This window comes from Pteropus medius, unplaced genomic scaffold, assembly GCF_902729225.1.
Source record: "Pteropus medius unplaced genomic scaffold, Ma_sr-lr_union100, whole genome shotgun sequence".
NCBI lineage: Eukaryota > Metazoa > Chordata > Mammalia > Chiroptera > Pteropodidae > Pteropus > Pteropus medius.
In genome coordinates, this window is record NW_024344378.1 from 18,912,883 (window position 1) to 18,934,857 (window position 21,975).

Here is a 21,975-nt window from a genome sequence, read left to right on the forward strand (position 1 = left end):
AGGAAGGAAATTGATGGGGCGGAGGTGGGAGCAAGAAATAAAACCACCCCAGGTGACCGGACCAGCTACTACACCAGGCACCTTGCTAACTGCTTGTAATCTTCTCTTCTCAGTCTCTTTACAGATGAGGAAACTGAGGCACAGATAGGTTACATAATTTGCCCAACATCACATAGCTGTGAGCAGCTGAGATAAGACCACATCCCAGTCATGTCTGGACTCCAAAGTTAGTGCCTGAAGTACTGCTTCCAAGCCCCACACATTTACTCATTCTTCCACTCATCTGCCCAGCAAGCAATTCGATTCCACAGCATTCCCTGGAGGCCTCTGTTAGGCCCAGCCCTGGGTAGAGCCCCAGAGACAACAGGCATGAAGGTAGCCCACAGCTGAACATGCCCCCTTTCTTGGTTGACAAGGAATCAAAGAACATCTCCTTCCCGGGCTGCAAGCCCCCAGTCAGGAACAAAACAGCTCTGACCACTGGCCCACATCTCCTCACCAAAGTTTCTGTTTGAGGAGTTCAGGTCCCAAGTGAGGACAGACAAGGTTCAGACAAAGTCATCCAAGGAAATGCCTGCCCACGGTGCCCCTCCCATCCGGTTCGTCCTCCAAGTTCCCCACAGTGGGGCTGGCTGACTCCCCTCACAGACTATGGTGACTTGTCCCCAGTCACACTCTGATCCTCCCACAGTCTGAGCCCTTGTGCCTCCTCCTCTTATCCCAGGGGTTTTCCCCCACAAAAGTCCAGAGTTCCTCTACCAGTTATCACCAGTCTGCTTGAGTAGTACAAAAGTCACATTCATATTTCTGTCATTTCCGGGGCTTGTTGCCATCTCTGCAAATGCTAACACAAACACAAGCATACCTAAAACCCAATTATATTGCAATGGCTCCAGTCCGGGCTGATTTCTAACCCACAAATAATTTGGAGGGAGAGACTTTCTGCCAGAGCGGTAAATAGGTCTGGGACTGTAACTAGTGCTGGGGTGAGATGAGTGGAGAGCTTGCAGGGACTATGGCCACCCAGTGAGACTCGAAAGAGCTGTTTTTAAACAATCGGAAAGGTAACCCCACCAATGCTGAGTTCAGTCCTAAACCAGTTCCTCTGACAAAGGTATAGATAGAACTGGTGGTAGAGAGAGGGTGGGTTATGGAGGCTTTTAGTGGAACAGCTACCAAGGGTATAGTGTACCATCTGTGTGAGGACTCATTTTGTACTCAGCTCAGGGAGGGGATGGCAGGACCAAAAAAAAAGGACAAACCCTAGTTGCTATCAATTTTCACTTTTGGTGATTTGCTGGTTCCTGCTGAAAACTCCACATTATTTTAAAGGACCCAAACAGGGGAAAATTATACATGAAATCTGCATGGTATTAAGGGTGACATTCCCTGTAAAAAACCACAACAGACTGTCATAGCTCCAGGCACCTAATTTAATTTCCTTTGGGAGTTAAACCTTAGACACTTAGGTTCAACAAACAGGCCCTGTTTTGTATATTTCAGACCTGGAGCTGAGAATGTTAACAGATCTTATCAACAGGACACTGGAGATAGACAGCTATGATGGAGCAGCTCCTGGACGTTCTCACGAGCAACAGACTCGCTGTTGTGATATAACTGTGGGAAAATCCTGTGCAATTCTGGGGCTTGGGGTTCTTGAAGCTCATTGAGTCCCCACAGAGCTGCCTGGCTCTGCCACCAATAACAAAAGGAATGTTTATGACAATGACAGTAGTAATGATAACACTACCAATAGCAGGGGCAGTGTTTCCTCCATGTGCCAGGCACTGGGCTCGTTGCCTGACCTGTATCATTTCACTTAATCCTTATGACGGTCCTGTAAGAGAGGAAACATCATCTCCATTTTGTAGATAAGTAGGTGTCAAGAGGAGACAAGTCTCCTGGACTTTAGAACAGTGATCTGACATCACGGTAGTAGAGGATGCTCTTTTTCTGTTTGGGGAAGGTATGTCAATTCTAGAAGCCTTGTGTATTCTGTGCTGACTACTCTCTCTACTCTGATGGGGAGATTAAGATGACTCTGGCTTTGACCAATAGCCTAGAAAACCAGCAATCCCAACACCAACCAGCCACATATCTTCTGACCACTTGCTCAGCTCAATGGGGCTGGAACCCTGAGGGTCATAGACTTATAGCCACTGGAAAACCAGGTTGGCCAATTGGAAAGCAAGGCAAACCATGCCCAAAGTTGGCTTCTAAATGGGGACAGCAGGGCAAATTTTCAGGCCAGCTCGGTGAGTGCATACACAAGGCAACAGGTGCTTTAGCCCAGACAATAGCAGTAGAAATAATAATAGCATTCAATGATGTCTGTCCAAGAGCTGGTCATAAAATGCTTATGTTTGTGTAAAAACAGCCCTCAGAGGGAGGAAACTCTCTAGTGAGAGGGGAAAGCCCCTCAGCCAAACTCTCCTGGGAAGCTTTTGAAAATATGGAGATGCAGGCCCCATCTAGACCTTCTGAATCAGAATGTGGGGGCGAGGTCAAGGCATCTTCATTTTTAAAAGGTACCCCAGGAGATCATGGTGGGCAGAGTGCTAGGAAATACTCCAACTCACAGGGGAAGAGGGTATGGGCACAGGCTTAACCAATAGGGGTGTTGGTGGCTGCAGCTCTACCACCATCTAATTGGCTGAGCTGGGAGGGCAGCTGTGGCTCCTCAACTCTCACCCTTACCCCACCTTTGGCTAGGGAGGGGGCTTGGAATCTAGTCTAGCAGCGTATGCCAAGGTGCTCACACCAGGCGCCTTAGAACAGCCTGGCTGGTTGGTGATGACGGAGGATTGTCAACAACTGCCCAATTCCCCAGCCTCCAGCAAGTTCCATAAGGAACTCAAAAAGTGATCTTTCGTCAGTGCCTGCCCTGGGCAGGCCCAGCTCTGCTGTAGGCAGAAGCCCGGATGCTGCAGATTTGATTCAAATGTCTGTGGTCAGTGATATTTCTGAGTCTGCATACAGTGCTGACAATGCCCACTCCTTCCCCTTGGAATGACAATCCACACTTTGTCTGGGGCTTTGTTTGTCCTTTATGTTGACACGTTGTTCTTGCTTCCCAACAAGTTTGGCTTTCTTTTTTCCTCCCTTTCCTTCTCTGAGGGAAGGAAATGTGTTGTTTACAGGGTAGGGCTTGCCAAGGAGCTGCTCTGGCACCCACAATGGCAGTGGAGGAGGCAGGGATGAGGAAGCAGTCCAGTCTGCATCCTCCTCACCCCAACGGGCCCGACACAAATCAGAAAATAGCCTGGAGACCCTCCAGGCTTGAGGGCAGGTGTGTGTGTGGCAGGTAGAGCTGCAGTGGTGGCACAGCAAGGCCTCACTCATTTCCTGTTCTTGGTGGGTGGTGAGAAGTCGGTTTTGGTGGCCAGGAGCAGGCTCAGACTTCTCTTGCTCTGGCTGTTGCTGGTGAGGGCACAGCCAGCCATCCCAGTCCTCTTCTGAGAGGGAGGGTGTTGTACTTCTCCAGGCACAGCGCTGAGTTTTAAACCCTAGTGAGTGTACCCCTGGACAATGAGGTCCCCAGGGTATACCTCTGGACAATGTGGTCCCCATGACAGCCTAGGCAAAGTCCTCCAGGGAGAACATGTTGTGGGCGGGTTCACCAGTGGAAGGAAAAAACAGCAGAGACATTGAAGAGGAGCTGCCCAGGGCCAGGGCCAGGGCTTGCCAAGTGTCTTCCACAAAATGTCCAAGTAGGCAGATGGGGACAGGAGAGGGCAGGGGCTTGTCCAAAGGACACTGGTGAGTCAGTCACTGGGCTAGGAGAAGAGCCCAGCAGTGAGTCTCCAAACCTGGCCTGAAGCAGCAGAGCCCACTTGGAACAGCTGCTGGGCATCTTCTCCCAAGCCTGGGCCTCCCATCAGGGCTGGTAGCGAATGACTGAGAATGGGGCGCCAGCTGGGTGAGCTGTCAGACACCACACAGCTGAGAAAGCATTGCAGGGCTTTAAAAAAATATTCTCATATTTGGTGATGTGACCCCCATGTGACCTCTGAGGCCAACTTCAACCCCTTCAGTTCAATCCTGGCTGAAGACAGATGAACGACTCAGCTCTGGGCCAGGCTTCTGCTCAGAGGACTAACAGCCTGGTGATGACAGACTCAAGGGAGAGAGGCTTGTTAAAGCCACTGGGATGAGGAATGCTAGGGGAAGGTGTACAGGAGAGAATGCTGGCAGCCCTCCCCCAGCTGAAGACCCTTTTGCAAAGCTCTGGAGTTTGCTGATATGCTTTCCCATCTCAGTGAGGAAGAAAACAGCAGATGGTAAGGCAGATGGAGTCAAGGTGTCGACCTCTGGAACCTAAGAGCCTCTGGAGTTGGAGCAGGATTCCTGCCTCTCCAGCTCCTCCAGGAAGCAGGGAGTGTCCACTGTGCTCACCCGGAGGTTGCAGATGGCCCTGTCTTCCTGTGTGCTGGGGCCTTGACTTTCCTGATGCTGGAGAAACAGGGGAGGGGAGAATCATGGAGGGCAGGTGCAGGCCCAGGAGCAGGTGGGTGTAGAGGCCTGTCTGGGGCCACTTACGAACTCCAGACAGGGCTCAGAGTCCCTCAGCTTCTGCCTTTTTCTCTCAGCCTCCCCTTTGTCACTCTTCCCCGATGTAGGGTGTCTTTGCCATGCCTTTTCCCCAAGAGATAACAGGCCTGGGCTGGTAGCCAGAACAAGGTGCCAAGGCTGGGAATGAGGGCTTCCAAGGCTGTTGAAGTCTGATGCAAGAAAGTCATCCTGGCCCCTCCCGATTCAGCTGGGACCAACAGGGAGGTTCAAGCAGCAGACAAAGAAAACAGAAGTCTGAGTCTCTTTAAGTCCTGGGTCTGCTGCATTTGCTCGCTTCTGGCTCCTCTGCCCCCAACAGGCCTAGGCACACAGGGCCCAAGGATGTACGCTCGATCCTAGGAGCATGAGCAAGAGAGTGAGGGGGTGAGGGCAGGCCTCTGTGTTAGGGTCTCCCCTCAGAGGGGAATGGGGCCCTTCTTGGCCCAGTGTAGTGGGCCCTCACTGGTGATGAGCCTAACCCCAGGCCTCTAGGAGGTCCTGCAGACTTCCAGGGAGACAGCCAGCTCCAGAGGGAGACCTAGAGGCACACGAGTAATTAAAGGCCCAGGGTCCCACAAGCTACAGAGCTGCCTGTGACCAAAGCGGCAAGACCCTAAAGGGAACGCAGGCTGGCGGTCAGATGCAGAAAACGCTGACTGCTTTGAGGGTGGGGAGGAAGGCGGCTGTGGGTGATGGCTCCACAGCTGAGGACCCGCTGGGGGCAGGGTGAAGGGTTTCCCAGGACTTCTTGGAAAGGGCCTGAGAAACCCCTTGGTGAGTGAGGGTATGTGCTTGGGGAGTGGGGCCCCAGCCAGCCTTCCTGGGAGCTCCCCTGTGAGCTGGCCCCTGTGGTGGACCACACTAATGAGCCCATAACACAGGCCTTTGATTAAGCAGCTCCCAGCACAGCAACTTTATTGAAACATGCCGAGGCCAGCGGCTGGTTCCCACCGCTCCCGGTTCCCCAGGCAACAGTGCATGGGAGGGGACCACGTGCATGAGAGTCAGCAGTGCCTGAGTGCTCAAGCTCACTGAGGGGCTGCTGGGGAGGCGAAGAGGAGTAGCGCTGGAGTGGAATGCCAGCAGTCAGGAGTAAAGGGCTTGGGAATTGGGGTTGGGTCCAGAACTTTGGGGGGACTGAGGGGCGACGTGACATCTGCTGAGTCCTCTGGGGTCCAAGATCCCCAGGCTGCTGAGAATTGGAGATGCTGACCCAGCCCCCTCCTCAGGGAAGGAAGATGTCCCAAGCGGGAGGTGGGATTCCGAAAACAGGTTCAGAGTTGACTGCGTAAAATATAACTAGGGGGAATTTCTTCTTGAGTTTTGGGAGACTCCAGACCCCACTTTGCCAAGAAAATGTGCCTGAACCTTCAATACACACAAATGTTATCTGAGGACAGCATTCTGTCATCTACTGGGAATGATGACCTGTGAACTCTCAGGGGCTGGGATCTCCTGCATGGTTCCCACCTTCCCTCTCCTTACCAGCTCTGCTTAGGCAAGAGGCCAGCCCCCTTCCTACTGTCCAGAGGCAGCCTGGCAGCCTGGGACAGTGCTGGGGTGGGAGGCCCTTTCCACTTGAGCTGGGCTAATTTCAAATGTTACACTTCAGAGCTTTTGCTACAGTAACTACCAACACCACATAGACAGAAATCTAATGTTACCAAGAGGGACTTTTAAAATGTATTTATAACTTTATGGTTCAAAGTAATTTTGTTATGAAACAATGTAATAACAACAGTGGAAAAAGGCAGGATAATTTATGGTACACAATATCCCTAAAGTACCAGCTTCCATTTCTACCTCAGCTGAGTCTGGGGAATGTGGTTGGTGTCCTTTGTTTGCTGTTTGTTTTAATTGAAGGTTAGTATTTGTGGGGGAGGGAGTGGGGCCTAAAGAAGAAATTCAGCTACAAGACCATACACACACAGGCGGAGAGAAAGCCTGCCTACATTAATAGTATATATGCTTCAGACGACCCCCCCAGACCAGGTTACACCCACACAACTCTCCCTCTACTGTACTCTCCCCACCTCCTAGCCCTACACCACAAAGAAGGCAGGTCACCTTTAGGATTAGGGTCAGGTTCCCTTTCTTGATATTTCTGAGAGAGGTAAGGTAGAGTGTCTCTCCTCTCGCACCTCTAACAAACAACAAAAAATGATGTTGTTCCTCTAATACATCAGGGAGTGTGCTGGACCAGGCCGAGTACCTGTGAGACTTGAAACAGGGTGGGGGCTGGAAGGAGGCCCATGGCTCCCAGGCCCCAGCACTCCGCTTGGCAGTGCTCTGAAGCTGTGCTCCATTCAGAAAAGCAAAGGAGGAACAACGTGTTCTGGACAAGTCAGCAGCTTCTGTGTAGAGAAGCTGGGTTTCCATCAGGAGGAATAGGAGAGCCATTAGATGAGGGGTGGGAAGAGGCTCTGCCTGCTGAGACCTGCTAATCCCAGGTCCAGGTCTAGGTCCACATGCCCGCCTTCTAGGAATTCTGGTGGGATTTCCATATATGTACTCAAGAGTGGCTTCCATACTTCCTTCCATCCTGTTTCACCCTCGGTTCCCTACACCTTGGTTTACCCAGGGTGCAGAACATGTCATATCTTGCAAACCTGGATTTCTCTGGCAAAGAGAACTACCAATGGCCAGGGCCTGGAGAGTTATTATTCATGTCTCAAGTGATAGGAGAGAGGCCAAAAAGTGCTCCTGGAGCTGATGGGATAAACAGCAGCAGCCACACTCCACAAGGCTTCTCATAACTAGCCCTCAGGAAGGGAGCTGCCAAGAACCGCCAAGGGAGGAGAGGGAGGGGGCGGGTGCAGGAAGAGCCCATGGAAAGGAGGTGGGGAGAAGAAAAAGAGTCTTCTCACTTGTAACCAGGGTCCATGAGCTGCGTAAGGGTGCTCCTCAGTGGCAAAGGCGCCTTCCACTCCAGTGGAGACGAATGTGATGGCCATGTCACCTGTGATACTTTTATATGTAAAGTGCCGTCCATGCAGGAGCCTGCCCCTGGGGGTGGGAACATGGAGACAGTGAGCAGCAGGCCTGGCCAAGGCTCAGGGACTGTGGGGGCTATGCTCCCTGGGAAAGGGTGCCTGGCAAATGCCTTCCTGACTGCCCGCCTGTCCACTAACAGGAGACTCTAACCAAACATGTTCATTTCAACACTTTCTAAGAGAAACGTCTCACAAGTCCTCTCCTAGCATTCTTGCAAAGCACTCATAGCTAGCAGGGACACTACGTCAGCGTTCAAAGGGTCCACTTCTTTTATATCCCGGAAACTAAGGCCAGAGAGGGCAGTTTGCAATGTGCCCAAGGTCATGCCCAGAGCTAAGAGAGAGGTCATAACCCCTTTGTTTGGAGGACAGGAATGAAGTAGCTCCTAATTTCTCACACTCCTGGATGATGGTGGAGTGCCTTCGCCTGAGTTCAGGGATGAATCTTCCACCTGCTCCTGGGCCTGCCCACAAAATTTCAATGACTAGCCCCAAGGCCACAAGCACATCTTAAAAAAAAAAAAAAAAAAAAAGCTGAAGCCAAGTGGGGTTACTCTGAGGGAGCCGCAAGAAGTTAGTGTTAATTTCCAGTCTGGAAATACACCTGGGGGAAGGGCAGGCAGGGGCAACTGGCTGGGCAGCTGCCGGTCAGCAAAGGAAGCAGACGTGCTTTTCGCTTTCTCAAGCTGCCCCAGGTTAACGCTTCTGCTAGTCTACAGGCCCCGAAACTGGCTCAGAGAGGGGCCTGGGGAGAGAACGGCTTGGGTCCTGGCGGGGGGCCCTGCCAGCCGCCATTCATCCTGACCACTAGCTCTGCTGCCCAGGGTGGCTGGGCCAAGGCTGGTCACCATCCAAGCTCCTTCCCCAGGCTCCAGGGACAGTGTGGAGGGTCCAAACCAGTGCAACCCTCTTCCTTCCTTGTCACTGTCGTCTGAGTTTCGAGTTATTCTTGTTGCCTCCCCTGCAATAAAAGTGAGGGTGGAACCCCTGAGGGCTGTGGAGGAAGCCAGCTGCAACAGATTCAGCCCAGTGTAGCATCCCCAAGCAGAGAGCTGAATTCTGGCCACAGGGCTGGGTTTCTGGCACTGAGGACAGTAGCAGAAGAAACACAGCTGGGCTTCCTGGTCCCTCAAGGAGTCTGCTAGGCTGGCCACTGGGTCTGAAGAACTGAGTGTTTTGCATGGGAACAGCAGCAAGCAGGAAAAAACAGAGCCCAACCCACCAGAGCCCCTGCCCTACCACCTCTGACTCTGGCAGGGCCATCTGAGTCTCCTCAGCTCACTGAACCTTCTTAAGGGAGCAGGGTTGAGGGATACTTCTCTAGGTAAAGGAGAGTTCTTCAGCCCTCTGGGGGCTACTGGCTGGCTCAGAGTCCACAGGCTCCCCCGTAGGCCCACATGGAGCTTCCTGACTAGTCCTCCTCCCTCCCTGGGCTCCAGACTCCACTTAGGTGTTCGGGAGATGGTAAGTACAGGCATGGTGGCTTCTTGAGGCCAAGATGGGTGCTGTAGGGCTCACCTTAGGCAGAGAGGAATGAGGGCTCCTGACTCCTGGTTGAACTTCAGATGTACACTCTCAAGTTGCCGCGTGCGGATCAACTCGTGGGGAATAATGGCCGTGGAGCTGTCGCTTTCCAGGCTGTCTTTGCGGCTCCTGTGAAGCAAGCACAGGAACAGGTTTAGCACAAGGTGAAGACTGCAGAAAGGAGGAAGGAAGGAGGAAGATCACAGTCACTCAGGTTTGGGTCCTAAACAATGACAATGAAGGTGACCGATGATAACAATAGCCACTATCCACCAAGAACTTGCCAAGCAACTTCATAACGCCTCCATGAGGTGGGCATTATTATATCATTTACAGATAAGAAACTGGTTCTAAAGCTGGCATCTATGGTCAACACTTTATAAACATTATGTCACAGTGACTTGTTCTCCTGTATGATAGAAGCATGCGCTTCTGGGAGTCCTTCTTCCCCTGCTCGAGAGCCTCAGATCTCGAGTTCTCCACAGCTGGGGTCCATGTCGCCTACCAGGAGACATGGCTCCAAGTGCTTTTTTCCAGATGACCCTAAAAAGGCTGTGACATCAGAGCAGGCTCTTGAGTTTGCATATTCATTCTTCATCTACCCAGGAAATGATATAGCCTTCAGTGACGGAGTGGAAACCAGGCTCTCAGGAGTTAGACCAGCAGGCTTAGCTGGGCAGCAGAACTGGGCCACCACCCTGCTGGGCTTCGAGGCCCTAGGAGCCCTGTTCCAGTGTCTTCCTCACTGTTGCTTCACACTCCCTCCTGTCCTGCTTCCCACCAATAGCTCGTCCCACAGCTGGGCCATGGGGTCCCTTTGCGATCTAAATTTTGCTCTTTCAAATTCAGCTGCCCCCATTGACAACCTCTCAAATCTGCCTCAGCCCGAAATGAGGGTTACCCACTGATCCCATTCAAAAGGCCGGATCCTGGTTCAGGCTGTGAATCTCAGAACAATTCCCCAGTGTCCATCAAAACACTGGGTAAGAAGCTCTAATTATTTATCATTCAAGCAGCCAAAGCCACCCAGGATGTCTGGGCCTGACAGGCGGACAGACAGTGAGGAGCAGGCCCAAACTCCTCACACACTGGGGGGCTGAGTGCTGGGGCCTGTGGCCAATGAGGCATCCTGAGAAGCAGAGGACTTCCCCAGTGGATGTGCAGTCAGCAGGCAAGAGGATGGAGGGTGACACTGGAGAGCACAGGGCTCACTGAGGCAGTGGTTTATAAAAGTCCCCGAGGTAATGGAGACTGTTCCCACCAGCTGGGTGGATCCACCCCCAGATGTATGTGACTGCTCTTTCACAAAGCATTCCCTTCCACTGGTTTCCCAAAGCCAATTCCAAAACTGCCCTTTGGTCTAGCTTCTCCTTTGACAAACCCTTTCACAAGACCTGAGGAGGAGAAAAATGCTCTGGTCAAGAGGGACACAAAATTTCAGCACTGGAAAGAAACACTGAGGCTGTTTACTCTTTTTCCTTTACAAAAGAGAGCCAGTAATGCGTCTAAGGCCGCGGAGCTGGTCTGTGGCAGGCCAGCGTGGGAGCCTTGGGCCTTTGACCAGCGCTTTTACTTACACCCTGCTGCTAGGCCTCCTGCCTCCCTTCCCAGGAAAGGACACCAGCACCACCTTTCAGAGGGTGCCCTCAAGGCCCAGACAGGAGCAGAACTCCTGAAAGACAGCACTCCTCCTTTGGTGAGCCCCTGTTCTGCTCCAGGGCAAGGAGTCCATAGAGTCACTCCCTGAGTCCTCACAGTGAACACCCCAGGTAGATTCTACGGTTCACCCTTCTTTTACAGATGGGAAAAATGAGGCTCAGAGAGGCGCGGTGACAAGCCTAAGGTCACAAAGTGAGTTTAAGTGGAAGAGCCAGGATGTGACTCTTACAATAACTTCCCTGTGCCATCGCTGACCTCGGTCCATGCAGATATATGACCATGCTCCCACCACCACGCTCCCGAAAGGGGAAAGGGGTCGAGGCCTGGCTGCCAGGCAGGGCCTCTGAGCCTGCGGGGCCTGCTAGAGGGAGCATCCACGCCTCTCTGGCACAGGCAAAAATGCTGATGAATAGCAACTGGGGGAGGAGGGGTGGGGCTGGGAGAGAAGAATCAACAGCACACAGGACTAGAGACATCTCAAGCTGGAGGGAAAAATAAATTGTTGAAAGTCAGCTAAAGTCACCTTGGTAACTGCTACAACACACTCACCCAGAACCAAGGACATCAAACCCAACTGCAAACAGCTTTAAAGAAATGGAAAAGAACTTAATCATCTGAAGAATTAATGTGACAAGTGCCCACATTTACACCTCCCACCAAGCTTCAATCATTTGAAAATGTACTTTAATCTTTCAAGAGAAAAAAAAATTGCAAAACGCTAGATCTGCAGTCCTGGAGCTTGGGTATTTCCGGCATGCTGCTTCAGTGGAAATGCGGCTGCTCCACACACACGCAAGAGCTCAGCTTTTTGCTGATTTGTTTTTTCTGGACATCGATGCAGAAGCATGAATTATTTGTGTGGGCTGGGTGAAGTATTAAATCTGCAGCCGACACAGGTTTGCAATGTTTTGCATGGTTGTTAGCTTAATATAGTCATAAAAAAATAAGTAGTATGCTCGCCAGCATGGCCTAATTTTCAGCTGGGCTGTTTTCTCCCTGAGTTCCCAGTGGAGGAAAAGGTAGAGCTTTCAGGGGTTGGAAGGGAGAAGGTTCCCAGGAAGTATGATCCACACCCAATGGGACCGCTGGAGATATGGGGCCAGAAGATGAAGGATGAACTACTGCCCCAGGAAGCAGAGTAGCTAACAGCACTAGTTCGGGCAGATGACTTAAACTCTCCCTAAGCTTCAGTATCCTCTTGATGGAAATAAATTACAATACCCTTTCGTTATAGGATTGAATGAGGTGACCCAAACAAAGCATCTAACAGTGCCTGCGATGTAACAGGTGCTCAGACTATAGCTGGAATGCATTAACAATGTTAGCCGGCTGCATCTAAAAGTCTATGTGCTCCTCCTGCTGCAAGAATGTTGACAGCTTAATATAGACTGTTTGCCTTTACCCTGAGCCCATCATCCAACTGCCTCTGGCCAAGTCGGTTCCCTCTTCTGAGCAAAGGTTCTTGTCCTAAACTTGGAAAGGGGACTTTTGATATGGGGCTTGAAAGGGCTCCTGACTCCCTGAGAAGACACTGTAGGACCTGGTCAACCACTGGTACTCTGGGAAGGCCTGACCCACTACAGATCAACGAAAACTCTTGAGGCGTTTGTTCTGCTGAGGGAGGCATAGGCAGGGCCACCTTCCTTCTAGAGAGCACAATCAGCCTTCCCACAATTTTCATCTCAACTACTTTTTCAAGTTGCCCAGAATAGTTTAATTCTCCCTCCATGACAGCCTTTTAAATCCCTGAAACCACTCTCATAGCCTGTCAACAGTATGTGTGGCCCCAACTTTCAATTATATTTTTAAGACAAGGTTCTGGAATCTTCCATCCATCCACATCACTCTCCTGCGGATTCATTCTAGCTTGTAAAGCCAGAGTGTCATGTCTAGAAGTGAAGGTTCATATGTGGAAATACAGTATGTGGCCTAATTAGTGCAGATCACAGAGGGACTATGAGCTTCCTTGTTTGGGATATTTTATTTCTATTAAAACTGTCATCAAAAATGTCCATTCCTTGTAACCTCATTGTACTATCAAATCATACTGCACTTCCCCTGTCAACGAATTCTCCCTCAGGCTTTCTCCCATGGTCTGTGTTTAGACCTCCTTGCCCCCATCTTCTAGGTCCTGTGGATTATCTGGATCTACGAGCAGAACTCTGCATTATCTGGCTAGTGTTTTAAGCAGTCTGGAGATTTCTGAAACCTGACTCTGGCATACATCTTATTGGCATTCCCTCCTGACTTTATATTACTGACAAAACTGATAAACTTCCATCAATGTTCTCATCCCAAGCTTTGATTAAATAGTGAACAGGACAGGGCCAGGCAGACAAGCTGAAAGACTGACATCATTACTCTCCAATCAATTATAAATCAACCCAACCTATCCTATCACCAAGCCCTTCACTCTCCCAGATGCTCAGTGGACATTTTTCTGTCTTGCCAACGATACCAGAAGACATTCCCAAAATGTCTCAGTACACCGCACCTATATACAGTACTTCCTTCGTCTACCTGGTAGAAATAGGTAAGTTATTCCTAAAAAGGCAGTGAGGATGGTCTGGCAGATCTGGCTCTTAATGAATACATGCTGATTCTCAGGGCTCACTGTTTCCCTTAAAAAGTGTTCACAGCCTACTTGCTGAATAATCTAGTCTAGAATATTCCCTGAGAGTTGACACCAAGCTCACTTATCTAGAGCATCAAAGATACTTTTTGCATCCTGAAATTTCTGAGTCTGCCAATTCCAGTCTCTCATATTCCTTCAAAGATTTAAAGATTTCTGACATCGGCCTCACAAATCTTATCTGTCAATTTGCCTGGGATTCTGGGACACAATACCTGTGGACCAGGAGATCTAAAATCATGGCTTCGATCCTCTTATCAATGCCTGTGTGACCCTTCCTGGTCTGATAACCATTCTTTTTGAGATGGAAACATAATAGAACTAAAGTAAATTTTACTTTATTTCTGCCACTGATTAACCTTATTCTGTCCACACAGTGGAGCCCAGGTTTTCTTCTTCTTGTTCCAAACAGAAGAACAAAAAAATAAAGTCCTTCTTGCTGGTCATAGTACTTTTTTGCAAGACTGAGTTCTTGAGTTGCAGCTTTTCTTGACCCTGGTTCCTTAAAGTCTGTGCTGGTGTAACATACTTCTCCTTTCAGCTTTTTTCCAAATTCTTCAAAAAATTTGAATTATGTAAAGAATTCTCTACATATCTATACTGGTCCCTGGAGGTATTACACCTCTTTTTAATCTTTAGGAGACTACTCACAAAAATAATATTAAGAGGTACATTTTGAGTGCAGAATGCGGTACAGGTCCTAAGCTAAACTCTTTAGGTACTTCGATTCCTCTCATTTCCATAATGACCCTATTATTTTCCTCAGTTTTACAGATGAACTGAAACTTATACTTAAATAACTAGCCCAAGGTCACACAATGAGCAAATAAAGGACTGAGGAAAAATCCCCAGGTCTTCCTGACACCACCTAAAAATGTAACCACAGTATTTTTCCTTAAGAACCTCCCATCTCTTTGAGTGGTCTTTCTTTTGGGGGTTTCAAGGCCATGAAGACACATCTATTTTTTCTCTGAACTCTTAAAAAGAACCGTTTCCTAGAAGCCAAGGCAGGGCTTCCCAAAGGGAATTTGATGAAATTTTAATTTAAGAGAAGCTTCTAGAAAAGCAGATGTGGCAAGGGCTGGATGTAATATGCTGCATCTCAGATTAGAGACTCAAAAAATATTGGCATTTTGAAGACTATTAGGACTATAGAGGGCAAATGAACTGGTTTCATTTTGTGTAAGCCAGCATCTTCCAGAACTCCCTTTTCACTTAACACTCAACAAAACCCCCTAAAAGGCTGTGGGGACCCTCCCTGTGGGGACTATTGGGCAGGTACTGGGCACAGGTCTTTCCTTCCTGAACTCAGGCTGCCCAAGCTGCTTTCTCCCAAGGCCTTGTCACTTCTACCCCATCAACCTCTTTGCTGGTCAGAATTAGGTGCACAGCCGAGTGTCCCTCATCACTTCCTTTACCTCAAGACAGACGCTCTCAGGAGGCCTGCTGGAGGGTTATGTACTACTCATTTTCAGCTGATAGCCTGATACTGGGAAAACTGAAGTTCCTCTGTAGGACCAGGGCTTGCCTGAGTGCTAATTTTCTGATTTTTACCTGGACATGTCAACTTTTCTATTTCCTGGGCAGATCAAGCTGTAACAGCTCCTATAATAGCATTTCCTTTACATTTTTTTTTTCAACTATTCTTTTGTAAAGTTTAAAGAGTCAAAAAGTTCTATAAGGTTCATTACAGTAGTCACCAGTCTTCCCCCCACTCCCTGAAACAACCACTTTCATCCGTTAGCTGATTCTTTTGGTGTTTTCCTCAATATTTCTAATGTATTTTATTTCTCCTTCCAGGTCATCCCTTTTCAGGCTTCACTTATTGACTTCCCACTATGGAAGACAAGCTTTTAGTGCTCTTCCATCCCACCCTTCCATCTTCCCAAGGTAAGGGTACTGTAAGTTTGTTTGGATCAGTATTAAATGTTTACATTATTATGTGAAACTATACCAATGCTATTTACAACTGAGCCATATAGTATACTATGATTATTCTTCCTTTCTGGTATAATTTTCTATTTTTCCTGGATTTAATAACTGTCCTGGTTTTCTATGTGTTTATCACTAATCCAATCCTAAATTAACTACCAATGGTCTATAAATTCTCCCAAAACATTCAAATGCATAAGTATTTATCAATATTATCTTCTTAAAGGCATTTCTCCAGACGATCCTTCCAAACTACCCCAGTCTGAACTGGTTGCCTTCCATTCTTGCTGCACAGCTGTCATCACCAATCACTCTTCACCTTCACCCTGGTGATTCCTCTTGCCTCTTTCTCAGGCTGGATCCCATTTCCTATACCCCACGTCTTCCTGACTCATTTTGATGGAGCATATCCTCTAGCAAAGTTTATTTTTTAGTATGCTTTCCTCAGCCAAATGGTCCCCTCTGAGCTACCACATTTTGGGTTTCCAAGCAAACTAAAATATCAGTTTTGCTCTGTGCACTGGTATGTAGACTTCCAAGGTCTTCTTCTCAGTTCTCTTCCTCCTGGGAACTGGCAGGTACCTTCTTCACTTTTATCCTGTTTTACAGGCAGCAGCCAGTGATGAAGAGGCCTGGATCTGGAGTCAAACAACTCAAGGTTCAAATCTTGGCTCTGACACTTATTCCATTTATTGACTCTAGATAAGTTATACAATCTGTTTAAGCCACCGTGCTCTAATTGGTAAAATGGTGACAACAACAGCCTACAACACAGGGTCTGCCTGGCACATGGCAATGCTCAATAAAAATTGCTGCTCAGCCACAAAAATTTGTCTAGGCCAGGAGTCCTCTTGTACTAGGAGCATCGAGGGGTGGTTTATATATGGGATGGCTTAGAGGCACACCTTGGTAGTTCAGGAATTGATCTAAATCTTTCCATGTATTTTTCCTTTACCACCTGTCTATGTAACACATTCTATATTGACACTTCCCACTGTACAAGGTGACTTTTTACACATCCTGAAACACTTTCTCCCTCCAGTGTCAAGACAAAGTCCTAATTCCTTGTACAGTGTATAGTTTACAGTACATGCCCTTGTTCACCCCACCCACACTTTACAGACTGACAGAACCTTATCCAGGTTTCCTCTCCACCCTGGTATCTTCGGATTGAAAAGTTTTAGTTTCTCCATTTTAGTCTAAGGCTATTGGTCATATTCTATCAATGGCAGCAAGGGTGGAAAAGAGAGGAGCTGAACCACCAAGGCTCCTTTTAGCCACAATCCCAGTACTGTGACACTGGTGACGTCTGTACTGGCCACACGACTTGAGGCCTTCTCCTTGGGGACACCCAGGAGCAGGAACCAGGGCATCAGGGTTGGCAACTATTCAGAAGTGAAGTGGGTTTGCCTGCTGAGCCCAGCCCAACCTCTGGCTTCTGCCTGTAGCCTGGGAGATTATTCCTTTTGCTTTCAGATTGCTGACGAAAGCTCTGAACTTTCCAGAGAAAGAACCACTTGCAGGTCTGCCTTGAGGGCAGGATTAGAACAGGGTGTGGGTGGGGATGAGGGCACCAGCTCACCTCCACAGTTACTGTGAAGAACAAGGCTGTATCACCCGGTCATTCTGAGAAATTTCCTGATGGTGACTATACCAGGAGTAAAAGGCCTCAAAAGGTTATTGGTAAACCAATAACCAAATGATAACAAGCAGTATTTTCATTGCAAACATTGTAAGGATGGAATGTGATGATGGAATAGTGGGACAGAGTGTAGCTGAAAATGACAGAGTGAGAAAACCTGCACTGAGATTAGGGGATTCCTTAATCAACTGTGAACTCCTCTAGGCACCACAGATCTCCATCCTCAACCTGCGCTCTGACTTGGGAGGTGATTAAGACCCCTGCTTTCCTGAACGAGCCTACTCTAACCAGAGCCCTTGGCTTTCCATTTTCTGAGACACTGAGTCACTTCCTCTCTCCAGCTCTCGCCTTCGAGCCTCCCTTTTCCCTTCCCTGGAGAAGTGACTCACTGCTAAAGTGTTGGGTGACACCGAGGATCAAGGATGGGTGATAAAAATACTCTTGACTGTGCAACTTGAGGACAGGGGATACAGTTTGGATGGAGAATTCAACGCGCTGCCCATGAACTCTAAGGCTGGGGTGTTAACAATGGCCACAGTTTCATCTCTCTGAGGAAGTGGAGAAAAGAATGGAGTTCAAACACACATTCACCAGAGCTGGATTTGCTGTGGAGCCCCTTGATCTGCCCTTTTAAAGGTATATTTCTGAGAAAGGCACATAAAGGCAGGCACTTAGTATGACAAATGTAGATCACAGAGGCCTGGGCCCCTCCCATCAGTCCTGTAGGGCCTGGCTGGGGCCCTGAGAGCAGGCCTGTTTCTTTCTGGGTTTTCTCTCTAGTGAAAACAACTGTACTTCGCCAGCATGGGAAGAATGAGGGAAGCCAATGTGACAGATTCAGGCTCTGGGCTGGGCACTACTGACACCAGAGACCCCTTAGAGCAGGGTTACTGAAGACTGCTCTGCGTGCAAACATCAATAGCAACAGCCCAGCTGTTTTCCCAGATGGAAACTCACCTTCCTTCATCCAATTCACTGGATGCAAACTAGATATTCTCTTCTCCTAATTAATCTTCATGGGCCTCAAGGCTGAGCAAAACAAAACACAATTTTCTCTAAAGGATGACTCCCCAGCCAGGTCACAAGCTATTCAAGACTCAGGAACCGAGGCAGCAAAGTCACTCCATCCAAGAGGCCAAACAAATGGGAGCAGAGACACTCATAAAAATGAAGAGAAATCTATGTGTGTACGTGTGTGTGTACTGGAGGGAGAATGCAGCTGAGAATGTTACAACAGGAGAATTCATGCTACAAAATCTTAATTCTCTGGGAAATTAAGGCAAAAAGAAAACAATATGCCTTAAAAGCTGTTGGTGCAATTCCACGAGACTGAGACACTTGGCTCAGCAATGATGGTTAGTTTGCTTTTTAAAGGTATCTCAACTACAAAGTGCTCTTCCCACAATCGGGAACCTTCCCCGCCAACACGTGTACACGAGTACACACATGTGTGTGAGTCCTGCCCTCTATGGGAGGATATGCGACCCACGGAGCTCCTTAAAGTCCCCCAACCTCAGCTGGTGAGTCACTGGCAGGAGGAGGAGGAGGTCCTGGGACACTGCTGCAGGTTCCCAGCATCAGAGTAACAGTTCATAGAAATGCAAACCTCCCCACACGATGTGCCAGACACTCACATGTCCCAACTCACTGCAGAGAGGCTGGGGAGCGTAGGCCAGACTCCGTAGAACACTCCATGTCTAACCAGGCAATCTCAGACGAGAAGATGCCCAGTGACTTTTCCTCCCAGGTCCCTACAAGTGCTGGCAGGCACCGTCCCTGAGCGAGGCTCTCCTCAGTGGCACAGAGGAGCTGCTTCTCATGCTTCCGGAACCCGGCCGGGCAGGCAGTGGGAAGGGAGGCGCCAACAAGGCCACGGAGACTTTTCAACTGATCATCTTGGGAAAAGCCAGATACAAATTTCACGGCTGGAATGCAAGGGTTGTGAAATGCTGGAAGGAGCCCCAAAGAGGGCTCAGGACTCTCCTTCCGGGAAGGGAGTGGGTGGAGGGCTGGCAAGGGCTGGTGGGAGAGGAGCAGGTTGCCCAGAGGGGCCTGCTTTTCTGGGAAGCAGGAAGTAAGGCCTTGAGAAAGAAAGAAAGAAATCCCCAAGCTCTAAGGTGGTGGAGGGGCAAGAAATAGGGTTGGTTTTGTTTCTGAACAGGAAGAAAACAGGCTTTGTGTCAATTAGTAATTTTGGTATAAATGAGCCAGTTATGACATAGCTTGTTATCGCTGGGGTTTGGAAGCACAAGGCTCCCAGCATGTTTTCTCTAGAGTTAAATATGAACAGTAAGCTTCTAACATGGGGCTTTAGCCTTGTCCTTGGTGTCATGTGAAAGGTCTCTATTCATGTTCTGACTAGTTAGATGAGGTCCATCAGCAGGGGTTATTACTACCTCTGAGACACAGACTTGTGTGCCCCTCACGGGGTCCCTGATCATGGAGTAAGGACTATCACACCATGTTAATGGCTGATAGGCTGCCATAAGCTCCACCCTTTTCTAACCTTGGGCAAGTTACTCATTAGCCTCTTTGTACTCCAGTTTCTTCATTTAGAAGATTATCTACTACGAATAGTGACTATGAGGATGAACTAAATTCATATGATATAAAGCACTTGGAACATTACTTGGCACATAGTAAGTATTATTTAACTGTTAGTTGCTATTGAGGTATGAAAAGAGCAAGTACCTGACTCCCCAAACAGGCTGGAGCCCAGCTGCTAATGTCCAGGCTCCATCAGCTCCCCTGAACTACAGCCTCTTTAGACCAGTCAGATTCATAAAGCCCCATGCACCAGAGCACCCCAGCCCCGAAAGCCTGACTAAAGGAAAATCAGACATGCAGATACAATAAGGCCCATACTGGTTGCTCCCCCACAGGGAGAGGAGCAAACACCGGTGCCAGCACATTTGGGGTCGGCTTTCTCAGTCACAATCCATGTGGTTTATCTGAAATGGGGTCAGGTCCCAGAGTGGGCAGCACAGATATTACCATTGTGCTTGCTAATCTAAACTGAGTCCATCACCATCGATCCTGAGATAATAGAGAGCTGGAGTCTTGAGAGACTTGAGGGGTGTGTTGGAAAATGTTCTTGGCAAAGAAGGAGGAACCATTTTTCAACCAGTTGCTAACAAATTAGTAACCAGCACTGAGAATCTCAGAGGAGATGTTCTGATTCTCTCCAAACTGCAGATTCCGGCACTTTAGAAATCTGACTAGGTACTTGAGCTGCAGGGAGGGAAGACACCCCAACCCACTAGCACCTCTGGTTTATTCCCACCCATGTCTCTGCAGCTCAGCAAACGGGGCCAAAAGGTAGAGGCTGCAGCCTCTGCCTTGTATCTACAGACAGCCCTTGGACCAGATCCGATGCCTACTGCCCAGTCAGGAGGAGCTGAGTCTGGGCTATATGTGTGCATCAAGGAACCCAGAGCCTTGTGCTCCCTTGCAGTGTCTGGGGTCTTGGCAGCTGGAAGTTCATCTAAGACAAGGAGTGAGATCCCAGGCCTATCCCAGATATACAAGAGGGGTGTGTCTCCACAGGAGTCCTTGCCCTTCTGCCCAGAAACCAAGACCTTCCAGAACTGGGAGGGCCATCTGGACTAATTGTGTCTACAAGTTATAGGCAATATGCTTGAGCCTTTAGGCCTTTGAGTACCTCCTGGCCCATCACTAGTGCCAATAGGGCTTCACAGGAGAAGCCAAGCTCAGGGCACAAGAAGGAGTGTGGCCATGGGACAGGGTCCACACTCACAGGTGGAGAGTTTCCAGATGCCCCACGACTCAGCCTGGCCATCTGTTGCTGCCAAGGGAGATCACAGTACCTCAAGCCAGTTACTCCAAGGCAGCTAGCTGGAGAAACCCACTGGCTGGACTTGAAAACTGCTCTGAAGTGGCAGTGGAGGCTTCTCCTGATTCTTGCCAAAGAGCTCAATTCTCATGGCTTCTAGATGGCAGATTCACCAGGTGAGGCATCTTGGGCTGCCCTGTTGCCAGAATAATTCTCCCTACTCCACAGTCTATTCCCAAGTTACAGCCTTCACTTTAACCTGGCCTGGCCTCCTGCCCTGTCAGCTCCTTTCTCTGCCTGTTAAAATTCTAGGGCAGCTTCAAGGTCCATCTCATGTTCTTCCTTCTCTGAGAAGCCCTCTCTAACTACTCCAGATCACGTTGACTTGTCTTTTCTGTAGTGCATTAAATCACTACCACTTTTGGAGCTCATGAATGAGCATCTGGAGCTTTAATTCAAAGTAGTAGCTATTTCCTACAAATTGCATCTATAGCCACACTCATACCAATTAATTAATTAAATTGTTTCAGCTCACGTGTCCCTAAAAGAGCTTATACTCCAGATGGACCCCTGGATCCTAAGCCTGTCACACAGCAAATGTGTAACAAAGACTTTCTAGAAGAAGGATGGATCACTATGGTCTTGCAAGAGTGAGCTGCTTCCCTTTTAGCCCAGAGCACGGAAACTTCCTCCCTGGCAGCAAGGTCCCTGCTCTGGCCTGCCAGCTCCCAGGTATCCCCTGCCAGCAGCTATTCCCTAGAGCTTCCCTGGGACTAAGAGCAAAGAGGGGTGCCAAGCTCTAGCCCTGACCACCATTTGTCCCCTATCAGAGGAAGAGAGGTTAGCAGGAAACGGATTTGACCTCTTGGTTTCTCCCAAGGGCTATTGAGGCTCCTAGAGGCCTGCAAAGGACTTCCCTTCCCTACCCTGGGCCCCATGAAAGGGAGGCAGGAAGAAGGGCCTCAGTAGCAGGCATCCAATATGGGGCTGGCCAGACAGGGAGGCCCCTGGGGTTGCAGCTATCAGCCGGAGACCAGGCTCCAGGAAGGAAGGAAGGGCAACTCTGGCCGAGACTGAGATAAGGAGCGGGGCGGCCGTACTCAGCACAATGGCTCGCACAAGGCTGGGAGGCCCAAGTCAGATTTTGCCCCAACTTGGCCTCCTGTCTGCTCACACAGCCCGTGTAAATATTTACTAATGTTTATATCCCTGCTCTGCTGGGTTCGCTCTGAGGCTCTTTCCTATGACC

At 49.2% G+C, this 21,975-nt stretch overlaps 1 protein-coding gene and 1 long non-coding RNA gene across 7 annotated transcripts in view; one reads left to right on the top strand and one right to left on the bottom strand.

Annotated features, from left to right (window-relative positions):
• SUFU (SUFU negative regulator of hedgehog signaling) overlaps positions 1-21,975 on the bottom strand; it is a 93,031-nt gene that overhangs the window by 7,124 nt on the left and 63,932 nt on the right. For 3 of the 6 annotated variants that reach the window (XM_039871350.1, XM_039871349.1, XM_039871352.1), the window contains exons 9-10: positions 9,063-9,197; positions 7,419-7,557 (exon numbers count right to left, since the gene is read on the bottom strand). In XM_039871350.1, the coding sequence (XP_039727284.1) occupies positions 7,419-7,557; positions 9,063-9,197 (274 nt within the window). The other 3 variants (XM_039871351.1, XM_039871353.1, XR_005654684.1) reach the window with 3 other exon arrangements.
• Positions 4,167-16,407, top strand: LOC120609149 (uncharacterized). The gene is made up of 3 exons (XR_005654687.1): positions 4,167-4,280; positions 15,160-15,249; positions 15,901-16,407. It is a non-coding gene; the product is annotated as an uncharacterized LOC120609149 (long non-coding RNA).